Source organism: Dermacentor albipictus, chromosome 3 (assembly GCF_038994185.2).
Source record: "Dermacentor albipictus isolate Rhodes 1998 colony chromosome 3, USDA_Dalb.pri_finalv2, whole genome shotgun sequence".
NCBI classification, from domain to species: Eukaryota; Metazoa; Arthropoda; class Arachnida; order Ixodida; family Ixodidae; genus Dermacentor; species Dermacentor albipictus.
In genome coordinates, this window is record NC_091823.1 from 43219128 (window position 1) to 43245983 (window position 26856).

General features: G+C 46.5%; 1 protein-coding gene across 1 annotated transcript; it reads right to left on the reverse strand.

Annotated features, from left to right (window-relative positions):
• Window positions 1-7434: 7434 nt before the first annotated feature.
• Window positions 7435-26856, reverse strand: LOC135902524 (neprilysin-1-like). The gene is made up of 16 exons (XM_065432641.2): window positions 26583-26856; window positions 24843-24970; window positions 23837-24076; window positions 22808-22885; window positions 22441-22709; window positions 21317-21475; window positions 20547-20668; window positions 17454-17682; window positions 16890-17066; window positions 15890-15990; window positions 15752-15810; window positions 14825-14876; window positions 14627-14694; window positions 12875-13158; window positions 10359-10432; window positions 7435-7598 (listed from the first exon to the last, which is right to left on the reverse strand). The coding sequence occupies exons 1-16, from the start codon at window positions 26663-26665 to the stop codon at window positions 7499-7501; spliced, it is 2223 nt and encodes a 740-aa protein (XP_065288713.1). The 5' UTR covers window positions 26666-26856; the 3' UTR covers window positions 7435-7498.

Consider the following 26856-nt stretch of genomic DNA (forward strand, 5'->3'; position numbering starts at 1 on the left):
GATTGAACAACGTGTTTTGAAAACTAACGCACTGCCCAGTCGAAAAAAACAATTGAAACCATTTGGAAATATCAATGGGTCCAACTGGAAACGGCAATTTCCAATTGGACCAAGTGTTTTCTCCAACAGGACCATTTGGACCAGTTAGAACGGCCAATTGGTTCATATGGAGTCTCCAGCAGGACCATTTGGGTAAATCAGAATTGCCACATGGTCCAATTGGAGTTATCAAAACCATTTGGATAAAATTTAAGTGAGAAAATGTTAATGTCTCTTGTGTACAAAATTTGCAGATTTCTCTTTTCCTTTTGAGATTTCTCTTTTGAGATTTGGACGCGAGATTCGAGATTGGATTCGTGAGATTGGAAGACACTATTTGTCATTTGGAGGGCAAGTAAATGGGGAACAACCGTAAAAAAAGTGGTCGCGATGTATTGATCATGTTAAACAGTAAAAAAAAAAACTTGCACTTTTTTATGTGTTTCTTAAACACACGACTCAAATAACATTTAGGCGCAATGCAATTCGTAATTTAGCAATATTGTTTAAATTTTATATTTCACATCTATGAAATAATTCTTCCTTGGAATTAAATTTTCTCTCAGCGTCATTTTTCCTTGGCGACCGAACGGGACAGCATAATCGACATCAACATTAGCAACATGTGCTCGTGTGTGCAGCAACCATGGCAGCAACAAAAAAAGTCGTCGACAGTCGTGCTTGCGTGCTGCACTGCATTCTGCGCTTTGTCCTGATCGCCTTGCGTGCTTCGTGCGGCACGAAATCGACAAACATTTGGCAATTGTGCCAGTGACAGACATAAAGAACTTCAAGCCTGACGACGACTTTTCGGCGGGTTTTTATATGGTGAAGTGGACAAACGCGGCCGGCACGTGTGCCCACTACCTTGCCAGAATTTTGCAGGTCGGAGGTAAGTTTCCGCGTTTCCAAAGCTCTTGTAATTAATTTGCATTACTGCACTACACGAGTGCACGGGTCACGCACACTCGTTTGAGTTAAATGATTGCACAGATATATGTATACGCTTTTGTGTAATGTAGCAAATATGCATGATGCACTGAACTAATTTCGACAAAAATGCTTCAAGTGTATTGCATGAGCGTTTCTTTAAAAGCAAGGTTACCCCGAGAGCGTCGTGACAGCACTGGTGAAACGTATGAATCACTACGTGGGGGAGAACATTGCTGACATTGACAGAACAGCGAAAAATATATACTGATTAGAACAATTTTCTTGCATTTGCTGCTTGAACCTTAGCTACATAAACCGCAAATTGTGACTCTCTTCAGCCTGGTTGGATTGCTGAATATTAAAATTGAGGTGCCTTTTTATCTAATATCAGCTTGCCTGTCGTGCCAGCTTTTGAGGGCAACAGGTTTTTCAGGATTCCATACACAATGCTGTCTTTCTTTTTTATCCATTTCTGCAGGTTGTGGCGCGACTAGACCGGAAAAGGACCATGAACAGTATCCCGCATTGCATTTTTCTTAGCAATAAAGCTTTAAATCCTACTTTTCACTTGTTGCCTCATTGTCACATGTAGTTATCATCTTAAGGAAGTAGTGGCTCCTTGTGTGATATGATGTGAAGCAAGAAAAGCATGGGGAAGAGTATTAATGAAGAGATTCTCTTTTTGTGCTGTTCGTATTGTATTGCATCATATTAGATCACAATATATATGAACCAACTAGCCGAGCAACACGTAATAATGTGGTTCCTTATTGCTGTGCTAGTTTGCCAGATTCACACAGCGCAGGCAGGCGGTGCACAGTCGAAACCATTTGACCCGTCGAGCGGCTCCATTTGCACCATTTGGTTCCATGCCAATTGGCCTAATTGGTTCTATGCCAACTGCACCATGTGACCCAATTGGCAACAACCAATTGGTTTTATGCCAACTGCACCATTTGAGCCAAATGGTATACAACCAATTGGTTTTATGCCAACTGCACCATTTGAGCCAGATGGTATACAACCAATTGGCCCAATTGTTCCAAGTGGCCCAATTGGGTACTAATACACAAATGGGACCAATTGGAAACAAGTGGAAATTTTCCAATTGGGTCCAATTGTTTTTTTCAACTGGGTGATCACAGGCACACTGCGCAGGAACCAAAAATATGTTCTCCCATGTCAACTCCATGAATGGTACACCTCCATTATTGCACTTGTTTACCGAAATGTGACCCCTAAAGAGAAAAGCCAGTGTACCACGTAGCAAGCAGGGGAAGTCGCATAAATTTAGCCGCTGCTTTATTGATTGTGAATAAGAACTTGAGCTTTCCATAAGAAGCAACGGTATTGCGAATTTGCCTGCGCATTGTATTTTTTGCATGTACGCTCCGCGGCTTTAGTGGGTCAGGATTCTGAGGAGAATCGAGAATTACAGTGCCTCAGAGCTGATGGAACCGTTTTATTGCATCGAGATGGAGCGCATATGCATTAGTGAAACTATTGTTTGTTTGTTTAGCATGCATGGCATGTTGCGGCGACATCATGCTCCTATTCTAATATATTTGTTTGTTCGTGCATGTGTAGTAAGCTCCTTGTATGAATGCCCCTGACAGAAAAAAAAATTATTTGCACGTTTTGGCATTTGCGTGTCAACAACCTCTTGTCTTTGCCTTTAGTAGGCACGGCGCATTCCGGATTTTTTTTTTCGGCCTAGCTTTCCGTCCTTCAGCCCCCCCTTGCCTCTCCCCCACGCACCCAGGTGAGCCTGGTCAGTGCTATCAGTCAAGCGTTCAGACAGCCATAAGCTGCTGTGTCGAATTGGGTGCTCTCGGAAGCATGGGGGAAAGCGGCGGGGTCACTATTGTCCTCCTTGTCGCCCTCCATCGCTGCCACCCCAAAACCCGTTCGGGCTAGGCCCAGCGGGGGAAAGTGGCGTTTACGCCGTATTCTTCGTTCACCCTTTCATTTCACTCTTTCCTTCTATGCGTCGCTAGCACGCCGACTGGGTGCAACACCGCCTGAGTGCTTGCCGTCCGTTCTTGCCAGCGCACTCCTCTCGTGAAAAATGCTTGCTTGCGGTCGTCATTCCTACTGAGAAGCCTACATCTTGAAATACGCAGCAATGTGGCCACGAATTTTTGTGAGTGTTAGAATTAATATAGGCGAAACAACAATTAGAAAAAAAGTCGGCGCTCGTGGCCACCGTCTTCGATGTGGGATGAACTCGGATATAAAGAAGCATGGATCATACAATGGTGAGTGCATTTGTTTTGCGCATGTTATAAGTTTTATCAGAAGCAATATCACCCAAGCAATATCACGTGGTATATATACTACTGAAACAGGCCTGGCTAATGTAGAGTGCCTGTAATTAAAAAGCTCTTTTTATTTGCAGCCTTTGAATAGTGCCTGTAGTAGAACCACGTGTAAATCTCTGTGAATTTCACCCAAATTCCAGGACTATGATTTTATCAAGCCACGCGTGCGGCCTGATCGTGCTAGTGATACCGAGGAACCACGCTTCTTCTCACTGGTATAGGTCAAACATCATTTCCAGCTGACAGTATTTCTTTTCGTATATTAAATGCTTCTTTTACTAGTGTTTCTTGACGGAACTTCTCGGTTTGCACATTAAAAATTTCGCACGAAGGCCGCATTGTGTCTACGCAGTCTGAAACTAGGCTTTTTGTGCTGCAGCAGGTTTTGCTGCAATTTTTAATTTTAAAGTGCTACGCTGACTAGGTATGAGCTGTAAACAAAGCGGACGGATCCTGCGCATTTTATGTCTGTTCTAAATATTACGTTACACCTTGTACAAGGTATGTCATATATGTCGAAATATTAAGAAGTGTTACTTGACAAATTTCTTGCAAGAAAGTTTCTTGATTCACCCCTTCGAACTCTCTGCTCAGACTTATAATATTGTTGCAGTATGGCGATTTTTCAAATGAAAACTCTCCCACATACATTTGTCATACCAACATCTCTGACAATGTTTCTTTTCATTTTACAGTTATGGTGGCAATATCAACGAAACCACCGCGTTATCGTGGTCCTCGGGGGCCTGATAAGCCCGCTGTCATCCAAGCACTGACAAACCTGCCTACCGACGTCAGCTCCCTGCCCTGAAACCCCTGGCCAGCCCACCGTCCTCGGCACCTTGCCCAATTCCTGTCCTGAGGGCAGTGCCTGTAAATAAACTGTTCGAAGATAACCGAGCGTCACCCATCTAGGTCCACGGAAAATGCCTGTTTGTGAAAATTTATTCGCAAATAAACTGTCATAAACGTCAATTTCAGTATTCATTTATTATTATTTGCAATCATATATGACTTCTGCTTCTTGACATCTTTTTGTCGAGCTTTCCTAGCTACTATTGAGGAAGACGGTAAGGGGACAATTGCTACAAAAAATGCCGCTAGCAAAATGTTTGCTGTAAGAATATGTGCGTGCTCTAAAGCCAGCATATCTAGAATATTCGTCATTCAAAGGGCATTGGCTCAAAGCTGGCATTAATAATGGCAACGATATGGCCCAACACTGGTCCTACGCTGGCAGCACGATGGCTGCTGCATTGGCATAACATTGGCCCAATCTTGGCTTTAACGCTGGTCCTACGATGGCTGCTGCATTGGCAAAACATTGGTCCAATCTTGGCTTTAACGCTGGTCCTACGCTGGCAGCACGATGGCTGCTGCATTGGCATAACATTGGCCCAATCTTGGCTTTAACGCTGGTCCTACGATGGCTGCTGCATTGGCATAACATTGGTCCAATCTTGGCTTTAACGCTGGTCCTACGCTGGCAGCACAATGGCTGCTGCATTGGCATAACATTGGTCCAATCTTGGCTTTAACGCTGGGCCAGCATTGGATTGGGTTGCACTTTGCCAATATGCCAACATTGGTCCAACATTGGCACCAATTTTTGCCAGCATTGGGCCATGGTTGGACCAATGCTGGTGTGCTGCCTGGGGAGTATAGCGCGCCACACCGCACGCTCACTCGAGCTCAAGCGGTTACACTCAGAATGCTACAAAGAGACACGCAAAACAGACTACACCACTACATGCCTGAGCTCTACGACAAGTCTTATTGCACCAATTGCAATACATGTCCCTTAACGTCTGTCATTTATATACTCTGGCCGTGCTCGCAAGCTCACATAAACTCTGAACCGGACAAGCGCAAGTTTGAAGAAGCAATCCGGAGCGAAGAACTCGCTCCCCAACTCTGGGCCATCCAGCATGGTTCACGACGCCGCCAGGAAACTCAACCTCCCGGTTCCGTTGTGGGAGACGCCCACTCCATGAGAGCCCCAAAGCTCTCGTGGCCTGCGAGACCTTGAATAAAGTTGATTTCCTTCCTTCCTTCAAGGATAGCGTGAGGACTGCTTTAACGAGGTAGCCAAAATATAAATTCGAGAAAAGCCGAACTAACCTAGCAGTAAGAATCGCTAAAGAATTATTTTAGCAGAGATCAGTCCAGATAGGCAAGAGAAGCAAGAAAAACCGAGTCCTCGTTCTCCTCCTCTGATAAATTCCGCCCGGTAAACTTACTCCAGATAAGTGCATGTTGATGAGCCAGCCACAAAGAAGTGGAGATCTCAAACTTAAAGGATACATTTTTTTCTATTAGGTGACGATCGACAACATCGACTGTATGCCAATGTCGCAAATGAATTTACACAGAAAATAAAATATGGTTTATAAAAAAATTGTGCTTCTTGGCAGAGTTTCTTACAATATGAAAATATATGCTTCGTGCTAACTACGATTAATGCAGCAGAGACTCCCCGTTCCTGAAAAACCAGCGCATTAAATCGCATTAAGTAGCAGCGCATTAAATCGCATGCGGAACACTCGCTATCTTGAAATAATTCTCGAAATCACAGTTTTCTTCCCCATTGCACACAGCAAATGTGCCTTTACTGATTCGATCTCCACAAACAGGTTGATGGAATAAATTTTTCCCGATTCTGGGAATTTCCTTTATTGCAGGACTGCAGGACATTTCCGGATAACAGCAAGGCCGACCAGCAATCCCAGCTGAACGTGGATGTTGGAAGAGGTTGAAAAGATGGTGGCAGGTCTTTACTTTCCTCTTCGTCCAGGGGGAAGGGGGAAAAGGCGGGGGGAGGGGGGCAAGAGATTTCTGGGCAAGGCATCAGTGATAATTTCGGAAGCGATCGACCTTTAAACTTACTATATGCTTCAAAGATGAGAGATTAGCAAAAAAGGAAATCGAATGGCAAATGACTTTGATTGCCTTTGTTGTAAAGCGTGCATGTCATAGACCATGGTTTCAGGCAAGCGACTGACGATGATGATGATGATGAAGCCTCAATTAATGGAACAAACCCACTATGAAGGATAGGCCATGAATCGGGTAGTAATGTGATTGAAAAATAAAATAGTGGGTTGTCCTCTCTGCTTCCAAGCTGCTGACGCAGGAGTCTTCTGCTACCGCTTTCCTTCGCGTTGGAAAGCGCACGCGTGACTCCTAAGCAATATGAAAGGGTACACAGACTGTCTTCAAGCAAATATTACTCGCGGCGCGTGGTTTTCAACACGGTGTTTGAATATGTGCTAAATAGTTTTCCTATTCATTAACAGTTCGACTTGCATGAAACATTTAACGTTCGGAGTCGATGTTGGGCATTTATAACCTTTCAAAATGCAATATAGGGCGTTCCATTCCGCAGCGAGAAAACGCAGCTGCGCCAACAAACGAAACGCAAAGCTATATGTGAAAACTATTGACGGTCAGTGAACTGGGCGAGCTGGTATACTTGCATCACGACAAAAACAAATCGCGGGCATGAGAAACGCAAAGCGTAAGAAAAAAAAAGCGCACATGTCAATAGACATCACTTTTCCTGTTTCCTACCTCTTTGTGGGCTCTGTCCGTGTTTTCTTGAATACGAAATTACACCAGTTGGAGCATTTCCCCCATCTTTTACGAAAGAGAAAAGGTTCCGTATACCTTACTCAAAAAAAAAAAAGTTCGGCAGCGTGTTACTCTGCTGCAACACGTGAAGACGAAAGCCTGTCGCACAAGTGATAATACATTAAGCTACACGATCGAAGGGGTCAGACTTCTCGCAAGACATAACGAGCCGCAGTGCGAAGTAAACGTATGAGGTTGTAGGTCGACCCCCTCAGCGACACATGCGAGCACCTAATGCACTACGTAAAGGTTCTTTCATTCTTTCTTTCGTTCTCTCTTTACGTCTTTGTTTCTTTGTTCTTACTTTCGTTCTTTCGTCGTGCAATGGCGTAGCCAAGGAAAGGGGTGGGTGGGTGGTGGAGTTCAAGGGGCGGGTCACCATTCACAAGTCCCAACCCCCTCTTAGGAAAAAAAAAAGAAAGAGGTCTGGCTGTGCCAGTGGGTGTGTGTGCGTGGTTCATATAATAACATAGCATGCAAGGCGTCTTAAGCGATGAAATGCTGTGCTCGGTGGGATTAGAGAAACAGGTTATATTGGTCGTGATGACACCCGCGGGGCTCTCATCGCCAGCCGTCTACCAGAACATGCATCTTCTCTGGGGGACCATGTGCGCGCTGGATGGACATTCGTAGAGACTCTTGAACATGGGCCAGTGCGTCAGGGCCATGTTTAGCCTGCGTGGTGCACAAGGTAATAGAACCAAGGTCACCACTACACGCAGCACAACGAATATCTTGATAAGAATGGCGCAAAAAAAAAACGAAAAAAAGAACGGTAGGAACAATATTTCAGGATGACTGTCGATGTTAATGCGATCATCATCGAAGCAATATAGTGACACGCACTATTACCACCATCGAAAGGCACCACGCGTGAGGCGGGTACTGCATCCAGGTTCCTCTCCCGCACTTCCCTCCAGGTACGCCGCACCATCTAGCGGCGCCACGATAAGGTTCCGCGTGGCATGTTAGAATGTACAGGGTGTCCCAAGTAACTTGTGCCAAAAATTAAAAACATGAGAATACCACGCAGCTGGACAGAATCAAGGTAATGGAGAGTTATAGCCCAGCGGGTTTACGGGTCAGCGGGCCCAGCGCGCGAGCGGTGACAGCAGCGGTGCGCCACACGAAAGCAAGAGCTTTAGCTCAGCGATCACTCACTCGGTCGAGCGGAGTAACGCCCCTTAAACTTCGTAAAGTAGCGACACTCTCCTCCTCCGCCTTCACTCCTCCTCGTTTCTCTTCACTTTCACGCTCCTGCCACGACCGTGGCGCTACCTACACTGCTCGAGCGTAGCAACGGTTTTGCATGCGCTCCTCGCCACTCCGTAGACGCTAATTGAGCAAAAAATGGCGCTGATGCAAGGCGCGAGGGCCCACATGATGCTATTAGACCAATAGCGACGCAGCGGCGGCCTCGGTCAGAGCGCGCGAGGAGGAGGCGGCATTCTTCAAAGCGTGGCACTACTTCACACACACACACACACACACACACACACACACACACACACACACACACACACACACACACACACACACACACACACACACACACACACACGCACACGCACGCACGCACGCACGCACACTTATGTAGCGCGTATACAGCAACCGGAAGATCGATCGGGCATATTTTATGAGGGCCTATAATTTTCTGATTGGCAGTTTTCTTCTGATTATAATATTTGGGAAGATAGTAATTAGCAACTAATAATGTAAGTAGACAAAATACAAAAGATAGTCTGACTTGCTCGAAGAGACGGCAAACAACATTACCTTGGTTCTGTTTAACTACGTGGCACTCGCATATATTTTAAAAATTTGGCACAAATTAGATGGGAGACCCTGTATATTCTGACAAAATTGTGCGCATTTATATATGACAGGGGTAGATTCCGCCCAGCACCGAATAACTTTCGAAGTACTTTTTTTCTGTCATTGAAGAGTTGTATATACCCTCTGTCGCATACCCTTGCAGTGACACATACACAGTTACCCGAGTTTGTCTGAAAGAGGTTCATTGAAGGGTGGCACATACCCATCACATACCCGCTGATCCAAGTTGGTAGGAAGGTCGGTTTCAAAGCCGGTTCCCTCATCACAGTCGCCCGATGCTTTAACCACTAGACCATGGACTACCAAGTGGCCAAAGTTGGCGCGAAAGAGTTTACATAGGGTGAGACAGACAGACATAACGCAAACTGAGTGAATTTTCCAAAGAATGCTAATCGCATTAATGAACAACTGACACAAGAGCTTCCTGGTTGTAACCTCTTGTTTGCGCTTGTCCTGTTTGTGTCGTCCATTGCGTCCATATTAAAACGAAGTTTTCTCTTCCTGTCTCTTCCACCGCCAGCCTCCAGTCACGCTGGATGACCGCACTGCTCAGCTCTGACCTGACAGCACAACTCTGGGCCGTCCAGCGAGCCGAGGAAGCCGCTTCGAGACAAGGTCTCGGAACCGCGTCCGCGGCGGGTGCCCAGACCCACTAAAAGACGCCGGACTCAAATCTTGCTGATTTGAAATTAAAGTTTACGCTCTCTTCCTGTGGGTGCGCGCACCCGTGAGCAAAGCGGTTGTAAATCTGGCTTCGCCACTATGACACAGCCTATGTGAAGAAGCCCGCTTCACTGATTCCGTCCGTTTTACTGAGGGACATGTGCTCGTATATTTAAAGCTGCTAACCGAGAACCGCTGAGTCCTCAATGCATGCATAGCGAAGCAGCCGGATGGATGGATGGATGGATGGAGTAACTTTATAGAAAGGTCCTGCGAGCTACGGGGCGCAAGGTCCCATAGAGCGGGCTACTCCCACGTCTGAGGTGTCCTCGCAATAAGTTGATAAGTAATAATGATTTCAGCATCCATCTGGTGGACAGGTCACGTGAAAAATGTGGCACGAACGCATCTGTTTTGAAAGTGTACTTACGAATACATGCGTGACTATCAGCTGCAACGCCTCAACGTCTGGCTGTGACGATAAACTAAATATCCTTGGCTTACTTGGCCTGCTAGATAGCTGGTACCACATCCAACCCTTCGCCATGTGGCGTCAGTAACTGCCTGCCGCACGTAGGACAAACACGTCTATTCATCGACGAAAAGAAAAGAAGATAGCCCGTATAATCTGTGTGCGTTTGCATTATAATCTTTCTCCCGCGCAATATAAAACCAATGGAACCTCACGAGCTGTTGTAGCTTTCTTTAGAATCAAATATTTCATTGAAAAGGAAGTTAGTCTGCGTCGTCTCCGGGCCAGTTGCCCACAGTACATGCTTGCATTCAATGGAAGCAGCGAACAAGCAGGACCATTGGTCGTTCAGATAGCGGTGCTTGGCAGTTTCTCAACACCTCCTCGAAAAATAATGCAACCCAATTCTGCGTCTCCTTTTCCTGTTGCTGCTGAACAGAAATTTGACGTAACGCAGGCCTCACCTCTCCTGTGCGATGCGCTTCCCGCCTTTCTTCTGTACTTGCGCCGCGTCACTGAAAATCCGCGTGCATACACCCTGAAAAGAGAAATGGAGGGAATAAAGAAAGATTAACTTGCCCGTTTTAATTCCGCAAAACAGCGTGTTATTATGGTGAACGACGAGATGGAGGGTTTCTAAGCTGTGTTAGTTGCTCACCTCCAATATTGTGGACAGCGCAAACGACGGAACAAATTAACCAAGAGTACCGTGAGATTGTGACATTGTATGGCGTCCTCTTCCCAGTCTTGGCCCCCCACTCTCTGGTAAATGGCTCCAGTTTCATAATCACCATGCCGCTGCATCTGTCGCCGTTTCAAGGTCAAGTTGCTTCACCCTCTTAGCCACGATGTAAAACAAATCCAAGGGCTAAAATACGAACAAGATCGGAGAAAGGTCGGAGGCTGCGTGTTCGGTTTGCATACTGCCGCTTGATGATACGTGACCTTGTCAACACAGCGTCCTTGCCACTGACGCTGGCATCGCTTGGTCGCTGTCACCTTACATCACAGACGTCATGCTACGTCACACAGAGGCGAACAGGACACAGCTATGAATGCTAGCCATCCCGTATTTATTGGGGCAGTCGTGACTTCTGCGTGAATGTCCCGAGACCCAACTTAACCCATCCGGGACGGCCAAATGTCCCGACTTCTGAGTTTTTTTCTTACTCGGCGACAATTAATAGACCAAATTTCTTTTTTTACAGTGCCTGACAGCTCGTTTGCACGTCCTTCTCGTTTGCATGCTGTTGCATTACCATAAACATAAATGCGATTTCGTTTTGGTCTGGGTTCTAGTTCTGTTGCAGGCCATAACTGTTTACTGCAGCTCTATCGTTATTGGCAGCCATATTAGCCAAGCAACTATATCGCACTTCTTTTGTCGTGAATCGCGAAACAAGACGACTAAAATAACTTGTCCAAATTTCTTACCATACAGACTGGTAGCCCCTTGCACTGATAGGGCAGATCGTAGCCAGCCCCCTCTTCGCCTTCCCTCTCCGTGCAACCACATGATGCACTCGACAGGGACGGGAAGGGCGAGGGGAGAGAAGGGAGGGAGGGGGGCGCTGGGCAAGCCGCATACTAGCACCAGAGTCCTGCTAATACAGAAATTTCAGGGAGGAGGCTCATGCTCGATGTGCCCCTCCCCCCTCCGCCCCCCGGCTACGTCACTGATGGAAAAAAAGAGTTATCGCGTAGGTGGCAAGTGTACTTCTCCTGCCACGAATGCTTGGTTGCTATTCTAGTAATTCTCAACCTACGCTAAACCTACAGCCTACAAAAAAGGTTCTAAAAATCGTATCGAATACTAAATGCTTGGGTTATAGCTGCAGTTGGTCCCCTAGGACTAAGTAGTAGGGAATGACCCCCTCAGCTCCTTGTATAAAGAGTGGTTGTTGCTCCTTTGCATAATAGTTTGCAGAATTCGGCATTTTAACTGGGAGTGCTCACGCGAGTTTCAGAAAGTAACATGCAAGCTCCCCTACGCTGATATTGTTTTCTGAATTTGTAGAAAACGAATGTTTCGACTGTATTTGACTCGATTTCATGACGCACCACACAATACGGACCATCTTTCCGTCCGAAGACGAAGGACTTCAATATTTGTGCCACGGCTCACTCGTCCTTGCATTTGAATGAATAATGGGCTTTTACGTGCCAAAACCACTTTCTGATTATGAGGCACACGTCCTTGCATTTAGTCACCACAGAGACTAACGACAGGTTTTTAGGACTAATTGCGCACCCTCACGCTTTCGCAGGCATTCTTTTTTGTTCGGTTTTAGTGCATCGCCAGTCAATCCTCAGCCATACATAACTTCGGAGCGGGTAGGGTCTCTAAGCCAGCCCTTTCTCTCCTCTTGGTCCATCCTTTCCATCAAACTGTGGCATTAATCTGGACTCCCGCGCATGCGGGCCTTGCCGGAAACGAGGCGGCTCATGCCAGTGCCCGAGGATTTACTGTCCGGGCTCAGGCATCAGATGTGTCGGACCTCGCCACGGAGGAGGCGCCGTTTACAGCGCGGGATCGACATATTACTTACCACGACATCTGCACACACTACCGATTAGACCGCTTAACCTTTCCGCCACTCATGGGCAAATACCCGCGTAGGTGTGAAGTTCTGTGGCGACAGCTGCAGACTCGCACCTTTCCGTCCCCTTACCTCCTCCACCGCATTCATCCCGCAATTTACTTTTCTCCCTCTTGTAAATTCTGTGTCTCTCCCAAAGCAGACTTAAACCACATCATGTGGGGCTGCCCTAAGCGCCCCCTTCCCCCTTTCCTCAAGCAATTAATATCTAGTGAGGAGCAGTGGGAGGCTGCCTTCCAGGCCCGATCTTCAAGAGGCCATCCTGGAGTGGGCTGAGAGGATAAAGGAGGCCTACTTCAAGTAGTTCCTCCCCCACCCTCTATTCCATTGCCCCCTTCCCTTTAAAGAGGGATAAATAAAGTTTTTCATCAACGACTCACGTGCGCCAGCGAGAGGAAGAAGAGGTTGTCGCCGGAGAACTGCTTGATGTCCCGCAGCCGGATGTCCCTGTCGGGCCCTACGCGCGACTGAACGACCCGCTTGTACTCCCGGAAGAGCACGATGACCACCGCGCTGTCGGCGATGTGGTCGTACAGCTCGGACTCGTCCGCCAGCTTGAGCGAGCCGTGCGCGTTGCGGAAGCACTTCTCCACCTCGTTGTAGCGCGCCATCAGCGTCTCGCCCCACCAGTTGCGGTACTGCGCGCTGTCCGTGATGGTGCGGCCTGCGTGCACGCGTCGTGAGCACATTTGAAACCGAGCAGTGGGGAGAAAACACCGAAGCGGTTTTTGTGTTCAGGTTCTATTTTGCGCGCCCCCACAAACTCGGTCGCATCTGTTTCATTCTTGCAACGAAGGGTACAGGGCACTTCGTTATAGGTAGCGCGTGCCGCCGGAAGCACGTGAATACTTTGCCGCGTGCAGTTCGGGAGTCGTGTACACTATTCGTCTTTGTTGTGGGCATATGTGTACATTGAACAAACAGGCCGGTGGGCCAATGTGCCGTCTCAGATATCATTAAGTAGCGCGCAGTTCTCTCAAAAGACGGCTATGAAACGTGCACTCTGTAATAATTACGTGCTACTGAGACACGTTGGCTGTAGGACTTTGTGAAACGTTATGCATGTTGCCAGGTTAATACGTCCTGGAAGATAATGGAGAAATAAACATTTATAGAGACTAGTGAAAACAAAGAAAATGGGCGCTAACACACGCTAAATCTTATTTTGAACGAACAACACACATTTCAAGAGATTGCTTGGAATCTTACCTCCTGTTTTTAGCTTTCTAAAAATGTGTGCGACATGCTCAAACTAAAATTTATAGTTGCTAGCACCGGTCATTTGTTCTCACTCGTTTTTGGCTAAGCGTTCGAAGCGTAAGTTTTCTTTACCTCTTGCCAAGGTTTATTTCTTAGCAAGGTCTTTATTATCGGACGCAACCGAGTCGTTTCCGATAACATTGCATGCTGCCATACGGCCGCTTTCGACCCTCACTAAGCTCGACCTGCATTGAACACTTCGATCGCACTCGAAGACGCATGATTGAAGCAAACATGGATTGGAGGTCAGATGAGCTTGAAGATGACACGTGGCAATGTGCACGACCTTGATTGAGTACGGTACGCATTGGCTCAGGCACTTCTCTATATTCTCGTATGACGGAGATATCGTATGACGGAGATACTTGTCTAAAATATTCTAGTGTTTGACCGATCAACACAGACAACAAATGTGAAATAAGCGGCGCGTGTGGCGCAGTTCTTTGTTTGATCTATCAAGCGAACCTCGAACCAATTCAGTGTACATCTAGAAGACAGAGCAGAGCCTTACGGTACGTTGGTAAATGCAAACTCTGGAGGGATCGACCCATAATTAAGTAGCGTAAATCAGAGAAATTACAGCACAATAAAATGAAAGGTACTTAAAACAAATTGAGGATAACTAGGTAAATATAAAAAAAAAGAATTTGGAGAGTATACTTCGAGAATACCGAAGTCCATGATATGTATGTCGAACTGGTGGTCCGTGTGCCCTGATGCTGAATGGAACATCTCATTCTTGCGCTTATTTCCGTGCAGTGAAGAGCATATATGACATCGACTGTTACGTTAACAGATGGACATATGTCATAGCCGGCCACTATAGCCAGCCAGCCACATGCAGTGCACGCATGTGAACACATCTTTCTCACCTCGGTAGTCGATGGCCTGGAACATCTTCACGCCTATTCGCCAGCCATACATGGGAATGGAGAATGGCCTGCACGCAGTGACAAGACGGAATTACACAACACCATGTTGCACATGTCTCGGTGATTCGCTACAGCAGTTGACGAGGCTGTAAATAAATTAGGATCAGTGTGGAACGTATAAACACGACGCCAACTTACAAGAAAGAGTCTCCGTAATACAGCGGCGGTTCGAACAAGCTTGCAGGGATGTCTGAAAAAATATATACATAATAATATAAACCAGTTGTTGTGGTAAGCATAAAAGTATACTACTGATAAAATGTGATTTTCAATATAGATGTTTCAATTCACGCCGTAGGTCGCCACTTAATTTTTGTTTTACAGAGAGGGAATAAAGAAAAAAAAAAGATTTTGCTAGCAGTGAGAAATTTTTTGCCATATCTTTGCCAGAATTTCATGCTATATTGCTGCCCGCATTTAAGGTGCCTAAACATGTCTTTCGTTCAATGTAAGTGTTATAACATTGGGATTCACCAAAGAAGCCTGTCGGTTACTGCCACACATACGCCAAGTTTACTCCCTAATATTTCGCAATTCTTCGTGCGAATGGAATTGGGAATTACTCTCTTCGCGAATACTCTATTCGTAAGAACAAGGACTAACAGTTAAACGGTTACTTGCTGTTATTGTTTAAACAGCTTTACTCTTTAAATTGTTGCTTTGAAGTGAGCATCTTTGCAACTCTAAAAAAAAAAGCAACAGATGTCTACTTTACAACGAAATACACCGATTGAAAGTTCTCTGATGCAGAATTGTCTCAAACAAAGTGAAGCAATCAATTTTTTGCAAGACGTGTACACAACAACAACAACAACAACAACAACAACAACAACAACAACAACAACAACAACAACAACAACAACAACAACAACAACAACAACAACAACAACAACAACAACAACAACAACAACAACAACAACAACAACAACAACAACAACAACAACAACAACAACAACAACAACAACAACAACAACAACAACAACAACACTATCCTTTGAACGTATATTTGTTTGAGTTTTATTCGTGGTCCTACAGTGTAGGCGAAAGCTAACGGCAACGACTCACAAAGAGCGTTGTTGTCGGCGTCGTAGAACGGGTCCTGCTGGAACACGGAGCCCTTCCACCTGAGCGAAGTAGCAGCAGCAAACAGTCAGAAATGCGCGAAAGTACGCAAACGCAAAATCATTTGGCACGACTCCTTACTCGAAGTCCTGGATAGTCTTGTGAGCTTGGGACTTGGCGAATTCGAAGCCAGCATTCCGGAAACTCTTGACGATCTGGCCGTACTTGTACTGCAGCTTTTTCTGCATTTCGCCATGGACGAGAAAAATAACGGCTTTGGTTAGAACAGGACAGACGCCCCAAGATAACGCATTAGAACGTCACATACGACTTTTTTATACATATGTACGGTAATGTACAGCCTTATATACACACGCAAATTTTCTGTTCTGCGATGTGCAATGCGGTTATATTTGCAACAAGATCTTAAATGCTTCTGTGGAAGATTGATGTCGGCCTCCACCTTGTCCTCTGAAAGTTTTCGAAGCGAAACGTCCTGAATAATTGTAGGCACTGTTTCCGCGCAGTTTCACGCCCACGTTATCTAAAAGCGCGAAATCTGACCTGTGTTTGTCGTCTCTCGCAGTCCTTGTCCTCTGCGCTGTACGTAGTTTTTACCATGAATAACCAACTAGCCCAAGCAACCACCCTTGTTCACCTCATAACCTTTCTCTATGCGTACGGCAATGGTACGCTACGAGGTATAGTGAACAGCAGCGTGAAAATAAATAAGCCAATGCGATGAAATTTACATTTACGACAGAAACAAGGCGGCCATAAACTTTCGCAGTATACTATTCTGCTGTACGCCGAGTAAGCTTTACTTTGTCCTCGCTCACTTTTTGTCAATGCTGTTGTCTACTTGCACTGTAAGGCAACTTACACTTCTTGAGATGTGACAGGCATTGAGGTAAAATTTAATTCTAATCTTACTCACATTTTTGTGATACTGTTGGGAGCTTCATTAACATCTTAACCCGTTAACTTTGTTAACTACAAATCATGTGGTCAACTACTGCTATAAAATGGAGTTTATTGAAAGCAATAGTTCTCAAACAACCCTTAGCGTCAGCTGTACTAAGTTCTCGTCGGGGGTGCGCAGTCATGAACCGCGTCGAGGGAGGGTCACGTGCATGCTTACCCAGGAGCGGTACCACTGTTTCATGTACTGGTACTCCTTGGTCTCGTACGGGTAGAAGTAGTAGATGCGCATGCGCCGCAGCTTGTTGTTGAGCGTGCTCTGCTCCGTGTGAGGGTAGAACGACCTGATGGACATGCGCTTGAACGACTCCTTCAGGTTGGCGATGGCGCGGCTCGCCTGCGTGACGCAGACACAAAACATGTCGTCTTTATTTATTTTTCTCATTTCGTATTTCCATTTTTTAATTAAAAAAAAGGAAATAATGAAAGGAGCTGTTAGAGAGAATGGAAAACTATGGTCGAACTAGATGCAAATAAGCGGTACTTGTTTTTTACCGGCAAGGATAGAATCGACCTTTTGTTGCTTCACTGTTACGGTAATTGCTTTAAAATAAGGAAGCCAGGTGTATGTGAGAACACGTCTTGAAGCATGAAAAATGAATGAACGAATGGACCCAATAAACCTTTCATCACAATTTGGCATTTTTTTAAAGGGAAGGAAGCCCAGCGAATGTGTTTTAACGCGTCTTAAGGAACGATTGAATCAACGAAATAACGGATGGACCTCGGCCCGTTTGGTCTCGGTGTCCTTGAAGGTGACCTTGGCGGCGGTGAGCAGGAGCGGCTTGAAGTAAGGCTCCATGATGTCCAGGCAGCGGGTTCGTTTGGAGGGAGGCGGCCGCAAGGCGTGGCCGTACTTGTACATGAACTGCAGTATCTTGGACTCCTTGGGCATCAGCAGCGGGCTCAGGAACTGCACCAGCCGGAACACGATGAAGTTGTTCACCGTGCCCCTGCACAGCGCGCGGAGCGGACGAGCCGTCAATCGCGCACCCAGCACGTGGTTTGAGCGCTGTATCTCGAACAGTGCGCCAGCAAGAAGCGGTGCAACGACTTGCGATGCAAGCTACAGCAAATCTACGCGGTCGACATAGAATTGAAAGCGCGCACGAAAACTGGCAAAAGTCATGAGAGAACAACGTGACAGCGTCTTGAAAGTTAGTACCAGTATCGGAGAATGGCACAGCAGGTAACTGTGTCCGTTACGCCACGGGCCTAGACGGAGTCGCTGGTGAAAAAACTACGTGTGAATATACCGCATTTGCTTCTGTAAACATTCATGAATACTTTAAAAGTTCCTAGATTTCCGATCAACAAGATGTTGACGTGTTTCTCGTTCTCGCAGTTTATAGTCTGTCTTATAGCGTATTTTTCTTTTTTTGTGTATTTCTTATCGTTAAAATCGTAGAAGTTGCAGTAGTTGTTAGGACGTCTGTGTATATTGTGTACAAGGGGGTTACGGTGGAGAGAATATATAGTTTGGGTAAAGAAGCCTTGAGCTTCACACCATGCCGAAAGCGCCAATAAAGGGACAAGTGCCATTAAGCATAACGACTATAGAAGAAAAATTGTTATTCTCTATGTACTCTGATATAATCTCAAGTAGAAATACCACGCAATGTCGACGTATGCACGGTGTCACAGTGTATGGCCTATCAGGCGCACGCCACCCATAGAAAATGAACGAAAACTGTTGAAATGTGTGCAGAGGCACTCTTCTCCTGTATTCCGTCTGTCATTTCTGTGGTGTTTAACATTTTTAACAATGCTCATAGAAATTGTCACTAACACTTTCTGTGTTGTACAGTCGTACCCTACTTCTTTTCTTCTTCTGCAGAAGGATTTATTTCGCAAGGAACCGTGCTAAACTCGTACGCTCTCCGTGTCACCGTAGAGTTCCGATGTCATTGTCAACGAACCTTTTTCCCACCCCTTTGACTGCATGGAGTCACAGAATGACAATTCGTATTACTAATATTCGTTGAGATAAGAGATGTGGCAACTGGGGAATGAGACGCATGCACAATGGTAACATATTATATAGATCAATAATTTTGCGCACCTAACCGGCAAGCTAACTTCACCCTTTGCACACCAACATACAGGTGAAGCAGAACTTATTCATTTTTTTTGCTTTGCAGCGAAGCTTAACTACATAAAAGTGAACTCGCGGGCTATGTAATTTCGAGCCAATGATTCTCCCTCCCTTCCCCCTTGTGTTTTCTGAATGCACGCCCTTGACGCGTAACTGTGTGCGTGTGTGTGTTTAAACCGGTTATTTCGCGCTCAAACGGGTTACGAAGAAATAAATACATTCGCGTGCCTCCGGTTTCCACAAACACGAGCGGTGCATTTGGAGAGACAAGTTCGCTTGGGTTAGAACTACTTCGAACCATTTTCTTTTGCACTATGCGTGCACTATTGCACTATGCAATATGAACTATGCGTACACATCACCCGTACAAGGCTCCTTAATTTCTCCAAACATAAACAATGTGGCTTGTTTACTACACAGAGAACACCGGGATAAGTTACTGCATGAAAACTTACTCCATAATGCATGGAAATGGGGAGAAAATGAGGGCTAACTAATTATTTATGAAGCTCATAATTAAGCAGAAACGTTAAGTTTTCTTCGCAGGTGCCTGCTAACACGGCCCCTACTTCCACTGAATATGAACTCAGTATCGTGCACAGTCCCCTCTGGGAAACAGCGTTTAACGGCCGTATAACATTTTCGAACACTTGCTTAAGGATTTTTGCAATGCTCGTAATCAAGTGGTGCTCTTGAAACTGCCCACATCACTCATGGGATGCACCATATTAACTTGAAATGGTATTTTTTTGTGGCACGACGGCTTGTTTCGGGACATGAAGTAGACTTCCTACGCGGTTCATAAAACACGCTCACATAGCTCTGGCACACTTATCAATTTTTATTCATTTAGCCCTTACGTGTCGCCCCTCCCCTCTCTCCCCGGAATTTATCTAAATATAAAGCTGGTGAACGACGTAGCACTTTCAAGACATCGTGACCAGGACTGCTCGCGGGAACTGCTTCACAAACGAATAATTATTTTAATTCAAACGCTATAGAGAGAGTCTAAAATGACAAACTCGTGAATAATAGGCAAGCGCCGCGAAGCCAAGTCCGCTCCTACTTCGTTATGTTGTCGCTGTCTGGACTTTGCCGTGGAAAATTTGCGGGAAGCCACAGTCATACTGCGGAAGTAACAGCAGTCACTGGAGGTGTACAGCACAAACGACAACACGCTTATTGGATAGTGCAGTCAGTTCGGTACTGTTCCTGAACACAACAGGTGCCCTGAGCACAAGTGGTACCCTAATCCATGACGCAGCGTCAGCGACGGTCTGCCTAGACAGTGAGCACCGACTCTTCGCACAGTGTACAGTTGAGCTGACCACACGTACAGTTCAGTGAGCCAGTGATATCACTGGCGAGCCACATAACTATTTCCGCGCCAGAACCCCGTGCGCTGCATCGAACTTTCGCAAGAGGCACGTATGCTTTCGTAGAATTTCGGCAACGACGACTCTGGGTGGGATCTGCTGTCGAAGCGATTCAGAATGGTTCCTGCCAGAAGTTCCGGCTCAGGTTCGGTTCCAAGATGGCGGGTTAAACGTAGGCTCGTTTCGGTTCCGGTTCAGCGGAAAATAACGGTTCAACTCTGATTTTCGGGTTCAGTTCCGGTTCGGTTCGACAGCAGGCTCAGCACATCAGCCGACGGCGAGTGTCATGCAATCTCTCACAAACAGACGCGACTTCTGCACGCCATAATTGCACAGACGCGCTTACCATTCGGTTGTCTTGAGAGACTTGAGGAACCGCGAGAAGTACTTCTCTGAGCGCAGCGCCACTTCGTCCTCGGGAGACATGTTCTCGCCGAGCACATTGCTCAGGTACATGTAGATGTTCCACTGCGTCGTTAAAAGAGAGAAAAAAGGGATGAACACGTGACCGGGCGTTTGTATGAGAGAATTCACACCAGTAAACCGTTACAAACTCGTTTGCTCGTTTCACGTTTGAGCACAGCAGCCACGATAGAAACTAACGCTCTGAATGCATTCTCACCAAATTAACGTTATGTCCACGTATTGCACGCGCACTCGACACGGTGGTTCAGTGGCTATGGCGTCCTGCTTCTGAGCAAGAGGTCAAAGGTTCGACTGCCGACCGCGACGATAGCATTTTGAAGAGGATGAAATGCGAAAACGCCCTTGTACGCTCATTTTTAGGCGCACTTTAAAGAACTTGTGATGATCGAATTAACCCGGAGGCCCCTACTATGCACCGGCTCTTAATGCTCGTGTGTTTTTTTGGAACGTTAAACTCCGCAGTCTGATTTCATTTCACGTATGCTATGCTGCGTTCGTAGGCGATGGTTGGTTGGTCGCTTGCTTGCTTGGGTCATTTGAGTGAGTGAGGGAGCGAGTCAGTCAGTGAGTCGGCCGGGTAGGTCAGTCACTACGAGATCAGTTGGGTAATTATTAAAGAGGGTACTATAGGTTCATCAAAAAGAAAGAACAATACTATTTATTATTTCATAAAGGGCGCAATGCGGTTACCTTGTCAAGGAACAAAGAGCCCAGCTTGACCTTCTTGTAGTACGGTGCCCGTGCCCGAGAACTGGTGGTGCCTTTGGACAGCATCTGCTCCAGCTTGAAGATGCGTCCCGTCTCGTTCACGTTCTCGAAGCCCAGATTGATGGCCAGGTCGCGGATCGCCTGAGGTTAGACACAATATCACGCGTTTTGTCTCAAGCGTCTCACATTGTCATGTAGTTACTACGTCTATGTGATATGCCGGATGCTAAATATAGAGATTGTGATTTTTTTTTACCATAACCACGCCTACTCGTACTAGCATACATTCACCGATATACAAGTCATAACGAGGCAAAACAAGTCGAGCGTACCACTGGTTAGAGCCAGTAGTACCAGGAGTCTAGGGCGCGCCGTAATACAAGTGACATTAAGTCACCGAGTTCATATTTAAATGCCTAGCTCGGTGGCGCATGCACATCAGATTTCTCGTGTTCTTTTCTTGCCAAAGAAAATTAGAGTAGCAGCCAGTAAAAAAAAAATTCAATGTCTATCAACGTTAAATATTGGCGTTGAAGTTGCTTTGTGGCGAGTGAAAATGTTCTTACGGATGCAAAATGCACCGGCTGCAAGTTCGCGAAAAATAACTTAAAAGTCATGTAAACACTACAGGCGCCTGTTTTTAACGATACAGGAGGGAAATATAATGGCCAATGATATAAGCACGTGCGCTAGATACGTAAAACTAACGTGCTATTAGTGTAGCACTATCTGTCAGGCTTCGATCCATGTACCACACTTTCTTCCAGGATTCCCGCAGTAATTTTCTTCCTGACAACTTCTAACGGAACTAATGCAAACTATGGTAAACTAAACCCCTGCCACAAGTTCACGTGCAAATCACCACGATAATTATATTCACCAGCTTGTCCTTGTCCTATATTAAGCGCACTACGTCCACCACTAAGCTGTGAACTTTTCAGCTCATTCCCTGCATCCACCATCGTGCTCCCCTTCGCTTGGCGTCCATTCTATTGCGCTTACATAAAGTGGCTACCGCATCTGTTGCTGCGCAAGCAACGTGCCTTGTCCATGCCCCCTTTCTCGCGCCGTTATCATCAACGTGCGTTCTCCGTACTCTCCCTAACCTGCATGTACTCTCGCTGGAAATCGGCGTCGTCGAAGAGGGCGCGCGGCGCCGTCAGTTCGGGCTCGTCCAGGTGGACGATCATGCGCTGGCGGTTCTCGAGGTCGACGTCCTTGCGCACCGTGATCAGCGGGAAGAACCAGAAGTTGCGGCCCACGCGCGAAGCCAGCGTGTGCGGCTCCAGGTCGAAGCTCTTGGGCAGGAAGAACGGTTTGTGGTTGTACGTCATGTCGGCGAACACGCTCTGCAACTGCTCCTTGGCGTCCGTCACTGCGAGAAATAAAAAGTACAAAAAGAGGATCGAAATAGTGAAGGCGTTCGCAACACGTCTGAACGACGCGGACGGTACGCCATCGCGGTGCACCTACCTCCCTGCATGCACTCCTGGAACAGGTTCACTCCGTAACGCAGGTAGAAGTTGTCCGTGGGTTTCATGTTGGCGTGCCCTGGAAGACGACGAGACCTTGAGCCAATGTTTGTGCTACTATAGGGCAGCCTAAGATAGCAACTTTTGTTCGTATAATTTTAGCGCGGCATTGCCTTTTCTATCTAACGGTCTTGCAGTTGTTTTAATCAGCTCGCGCGCGAATCAGTCGTGCCAATGTTTCGATGCGAGTTGCTGCAGGCACATCTGTGCGGCTCCGCGCTGTTGAGTACCTCTAAAAAGCAAGCAGACAAACAAAAAAATCAGTGCCCTTCCACTCTGTGAAGAAGGTTGACCAGCGAAGCTGTGTATTCGGGCCCCTTGATGGCGAACTGCACCTTCGCCTCGGGTCGGCCCGGCATTGCACTATCTTCCGGATCGGTCCACGTATGTGGAGTGCTTAACGCCTGCTTCACCTCCGCCACAGGTCGGGCCGGTATTGCACGATGTTCGGCATCGGCCCACGTATGGGGAGTGCTTAACGCCTGCTTCACCTCCGCCGCTGGTCTGCCCGGCATTGCCCTATCTCCGGGATCGGCCCACGTATGGGGAGTTTCTTTCTTATCACGCCAACAACGACACAAAAATTTTCTTGGACGGTAGAGGCATACTGCTTCGCTGTAAAATGATCACGTAGCCCCCAGAAGCATACCTATCCTGCTCAGCGACTGCAGCGAAAATCATTGGCGAAATTTGGTTTATAATTTCTTCGCATAACCTTGTCCATTGTCAATGCTCGATCGTGATTTTTTTTACCGATGCTTTGACCGAGGCCGAAACAGTTTTCGCTACAGACGTAGTGTCCACGAGACTTAATGAACCCTACCGTCACTGGTGGAACATTGTTCCTGCGGGATTGCAGAAGTAATCTGTGCAATATTCGAGCTCGTTATTCTCTTTATTCGTGCACGCAAAAAGGCAAACTTATTCTTATCCAAGTCAGCAGGCGACGTAGAGAGGCACGCCCACTCACAGTTGGCGAGCACCTCCTCGACAGCGGCCCTGAGCTGCTCCTGCGCGCCCTGCGTGATGGGGTACTTCGAGGCTGAGTTGGCCACGCTCACGTGGTATCCCTTGCACGCGTACGTGTAGAAGTCGTCACATGGTTCGCGGCTCCACTCCACGTAGCCCATGACGCGACGGGCTTGCTCGAAGCACGTGGCGTTCTCGCAGAACACCGCGTTCTGCAGGTTTACCGGTGCTTTGTTCACGGCTGCAAAAAACGAAGGCACGATGGAAGCTTGCGCCTGCGTGGTGACGGCTATCGCGGCAGAAAGCGCCAGCGAATGGTATCTCTATGTTTATCTACACAACTTTACTACGTAGAGGTCGCGCGGGCGGTTGACAAAGATCACCAAACGCTATGTAGCCTAAATATCTCTAATAGCACGCAGACACAAGCACGTCGTATGACTGGTACGTATCCTACAGGCACACGAATCGAATTTCGGGGTACGTTCTCCGGATCTTCATTACTTTGATTGTGCACAGAATAAACACAAACAAGTACCACAAGAGAAGCGTTATTGGCACTGATACTCACTACAATCTCTCTATGTATTCAACATAGTTACTCTCTCACGCGCACGCGCTTCGAAAACACAAGCGTTCAATTTTACGAACGCAACACACAAAGCCGCGATCGCCGTAGTCTCGACTCTACCGCACGCCTCCACCAGATGTCACGTGCAAGTGACGGTGCTCAGGCCGGTAGGAAATACGAAGAGAAAGAATAAACAGCGAACACTTTATTGCGCAAACTTACGCCCTGAAAAAAAAAAGCAAAGCACAAACTCGGCGGTGACCAAAGCAGCAAGCGTGGTTGACAGTCGTCGAATATTATGCTGGTGCTTGTGTGTGGCCGCTTTTAGCTTTGATACATGTGTCACCGAATATTGTAAATGAGCTCGCGCCGACGACGAGAATTCTAGAACGTCCGCCAAATGCCTGTTCGAATGCCTGTTCGATAATCAACTCACGGCTTGTCTGCAGCGTGAGCACCACGAAGAGTGTGAGGGACAAAACGATGAGGAGCACCAGGCAGATGCTGCTGATGAGTCCGACCTCGATCTTGCGCCGGTTCGGGCTCTCCTCGATCATGTCGAGCCTACGCTCGCAGAAAAAAAAAAGGAAAGTGCGATCGCAATAGCAGTTTCTGTAATCATTTTCTTATGTGAAAAAACAAAGTATTTCTGGATACTAGAGGCAATGTAGTGCGACATGTGAGCAGAGTTGGTCACGTGAACCGAATCTAGCCGCGCCAATTTCCTTTCCTATATATATATATATATATATATATATATATATATATATATATATATATATATATATATATACACATATATATATATATATATATATATATATATATATATATATATATATATATATATATATATATATATATATATATATATATATATATATATATATATATATATATATATATATATATATATATATATATATATATATATATATATATATATATATATATATATATATATATATATATATATATTCATCGAGTTTGCCCCAGCTGCAATCCATTCGAGCCCGAAAGTTCAACAGTTCAAATGAAAAAGAAGTAATATGTTACATTGTATTTCTCAAAAGCAATCAAGATAATGTGATTTGCATGATTAACTGAATGGCACTATACTCTTTCATAAACATTGGCAATAAAATAAATATATTTAGCGTACGCCGTCGTGTATAAACCATTGAATTAAAAGCTAGCGTAATTGGTTTAATTGATTTTAGTTACCCGCTAACCGCTGGAATGGTTGTCGAAGTAGTAGAACTAAGTTGGTATTTCAACCAACGGCCCATGAACAGATGTAGCCTTGGCATGGTTCACCTTTATTCTGACAGCCAGTAAGAGCGGCACGAAATTTCTCGAGAAGCTGTCTCATCAAGTGTACTTGTATGTAAGCAAGCCGATATCGAGATAGGTTATGTCGACGTTTTAGATCCACGAAATTATGTTATGTAGAGGAGACGTTGACAAATTTAAAGGGTCTTCGAAAATCGTAAGCTACTAGCACTATTTAATAAGTCGCTAGACGTGATAGCGCACACATAGTTCTCTCCACCAAAGATTGCTAATAAGGAAACCGCGGACCAAGGATGAGACCATATACCAACGTATACGCTGCAGTGATTGCTATGCTTACTTCACATTTTTTTTTCTCTTTCTGAAAGCTAGAAACAACGTCTCAGCAGATGTTGAGCGCGGTTGAGCACATGGAACGTTGCGGCGAAGAGCAGCAAACCAGGAAGCAGTGATTTACTTCGCGTATCAACAATAGGGCTTCCACGAAAAGACTACGGCATCCACAGCGGTGTAACTTCTACAGCACGCACCAAGCTTGAGTGCTTCTGTGCGCAAGATTCAATTAGAACATGCGATTTGTCCCACGTGACACCTCGCAGGCGAACAGGCGAACGTAGTGACGTATGTAAAAAAAAAAACAAGAGCAAGCGAGGTGTGAATAACGCGAACAACGTCTTCCTTCTGTCAGTCCGCTGACAAAACGAGCCCGGCGAGGCGCCCGCGGATGTTGGGTGTCACCACAGGATGCGTGTCGACCTCGCAGGATTCCGTCAGGCTAATAACTCTCACGCTCCTGGAGAGGCTCTTACAGTTCGCCCAGTCTTTCCGGCACGCGCGGACGCTCCCGTAACTCAGCGAAGCGAAGGCAGCGAGGTTCCCTTACCATGACCGAGGGCGCGGTCTGGTCGACGTCGACACGTTGGTGCTGGTGGTCGTGGTTCGCCGCTCCGTGGTCAGCGTGGACATGGCGGCGGCGGGTTCTCTGTTCTCGCTGCAGGTCCGAGTGGCTCCGCGCGGGCAGCGCCTTGGTGAATGGGTTTCCCCCCGTGGGCTACATGCGCGGCGGGCTCAGCGAGGCTCGCAGGGGGGGTTCCGAAGCGGTGCTCGCGATGCCGGCGGCCGCCCCCTCACTGCGCCACTGTCAATGTGCGTGCCGG

Bases quoted from the DNA above. Each gene is read 5' to 3' on its own strand.
- LOC135902524 (XM_065432641.2), bottom strand. From the start codon at position 26,665: ATGTCCACGCTGACCACGGAGCGGCGAACCACGACCACCAGCACCAAC. The intron at 21,476-22,440 runs GTTAGGGAGAGT...GTCTAACCTCAG, and splicing joins TCCAGCGAGAGTACATGCAG to GCGATCCGCGACCTGGCCAT. The intron at 10,433-12,874 runs GTGAGTCGTTGA...TTCTCTTTTCAG, and splicing joins TCTTCCTCTCGCTGGCGCAC to GGTGTATGCACGCGGATTTT.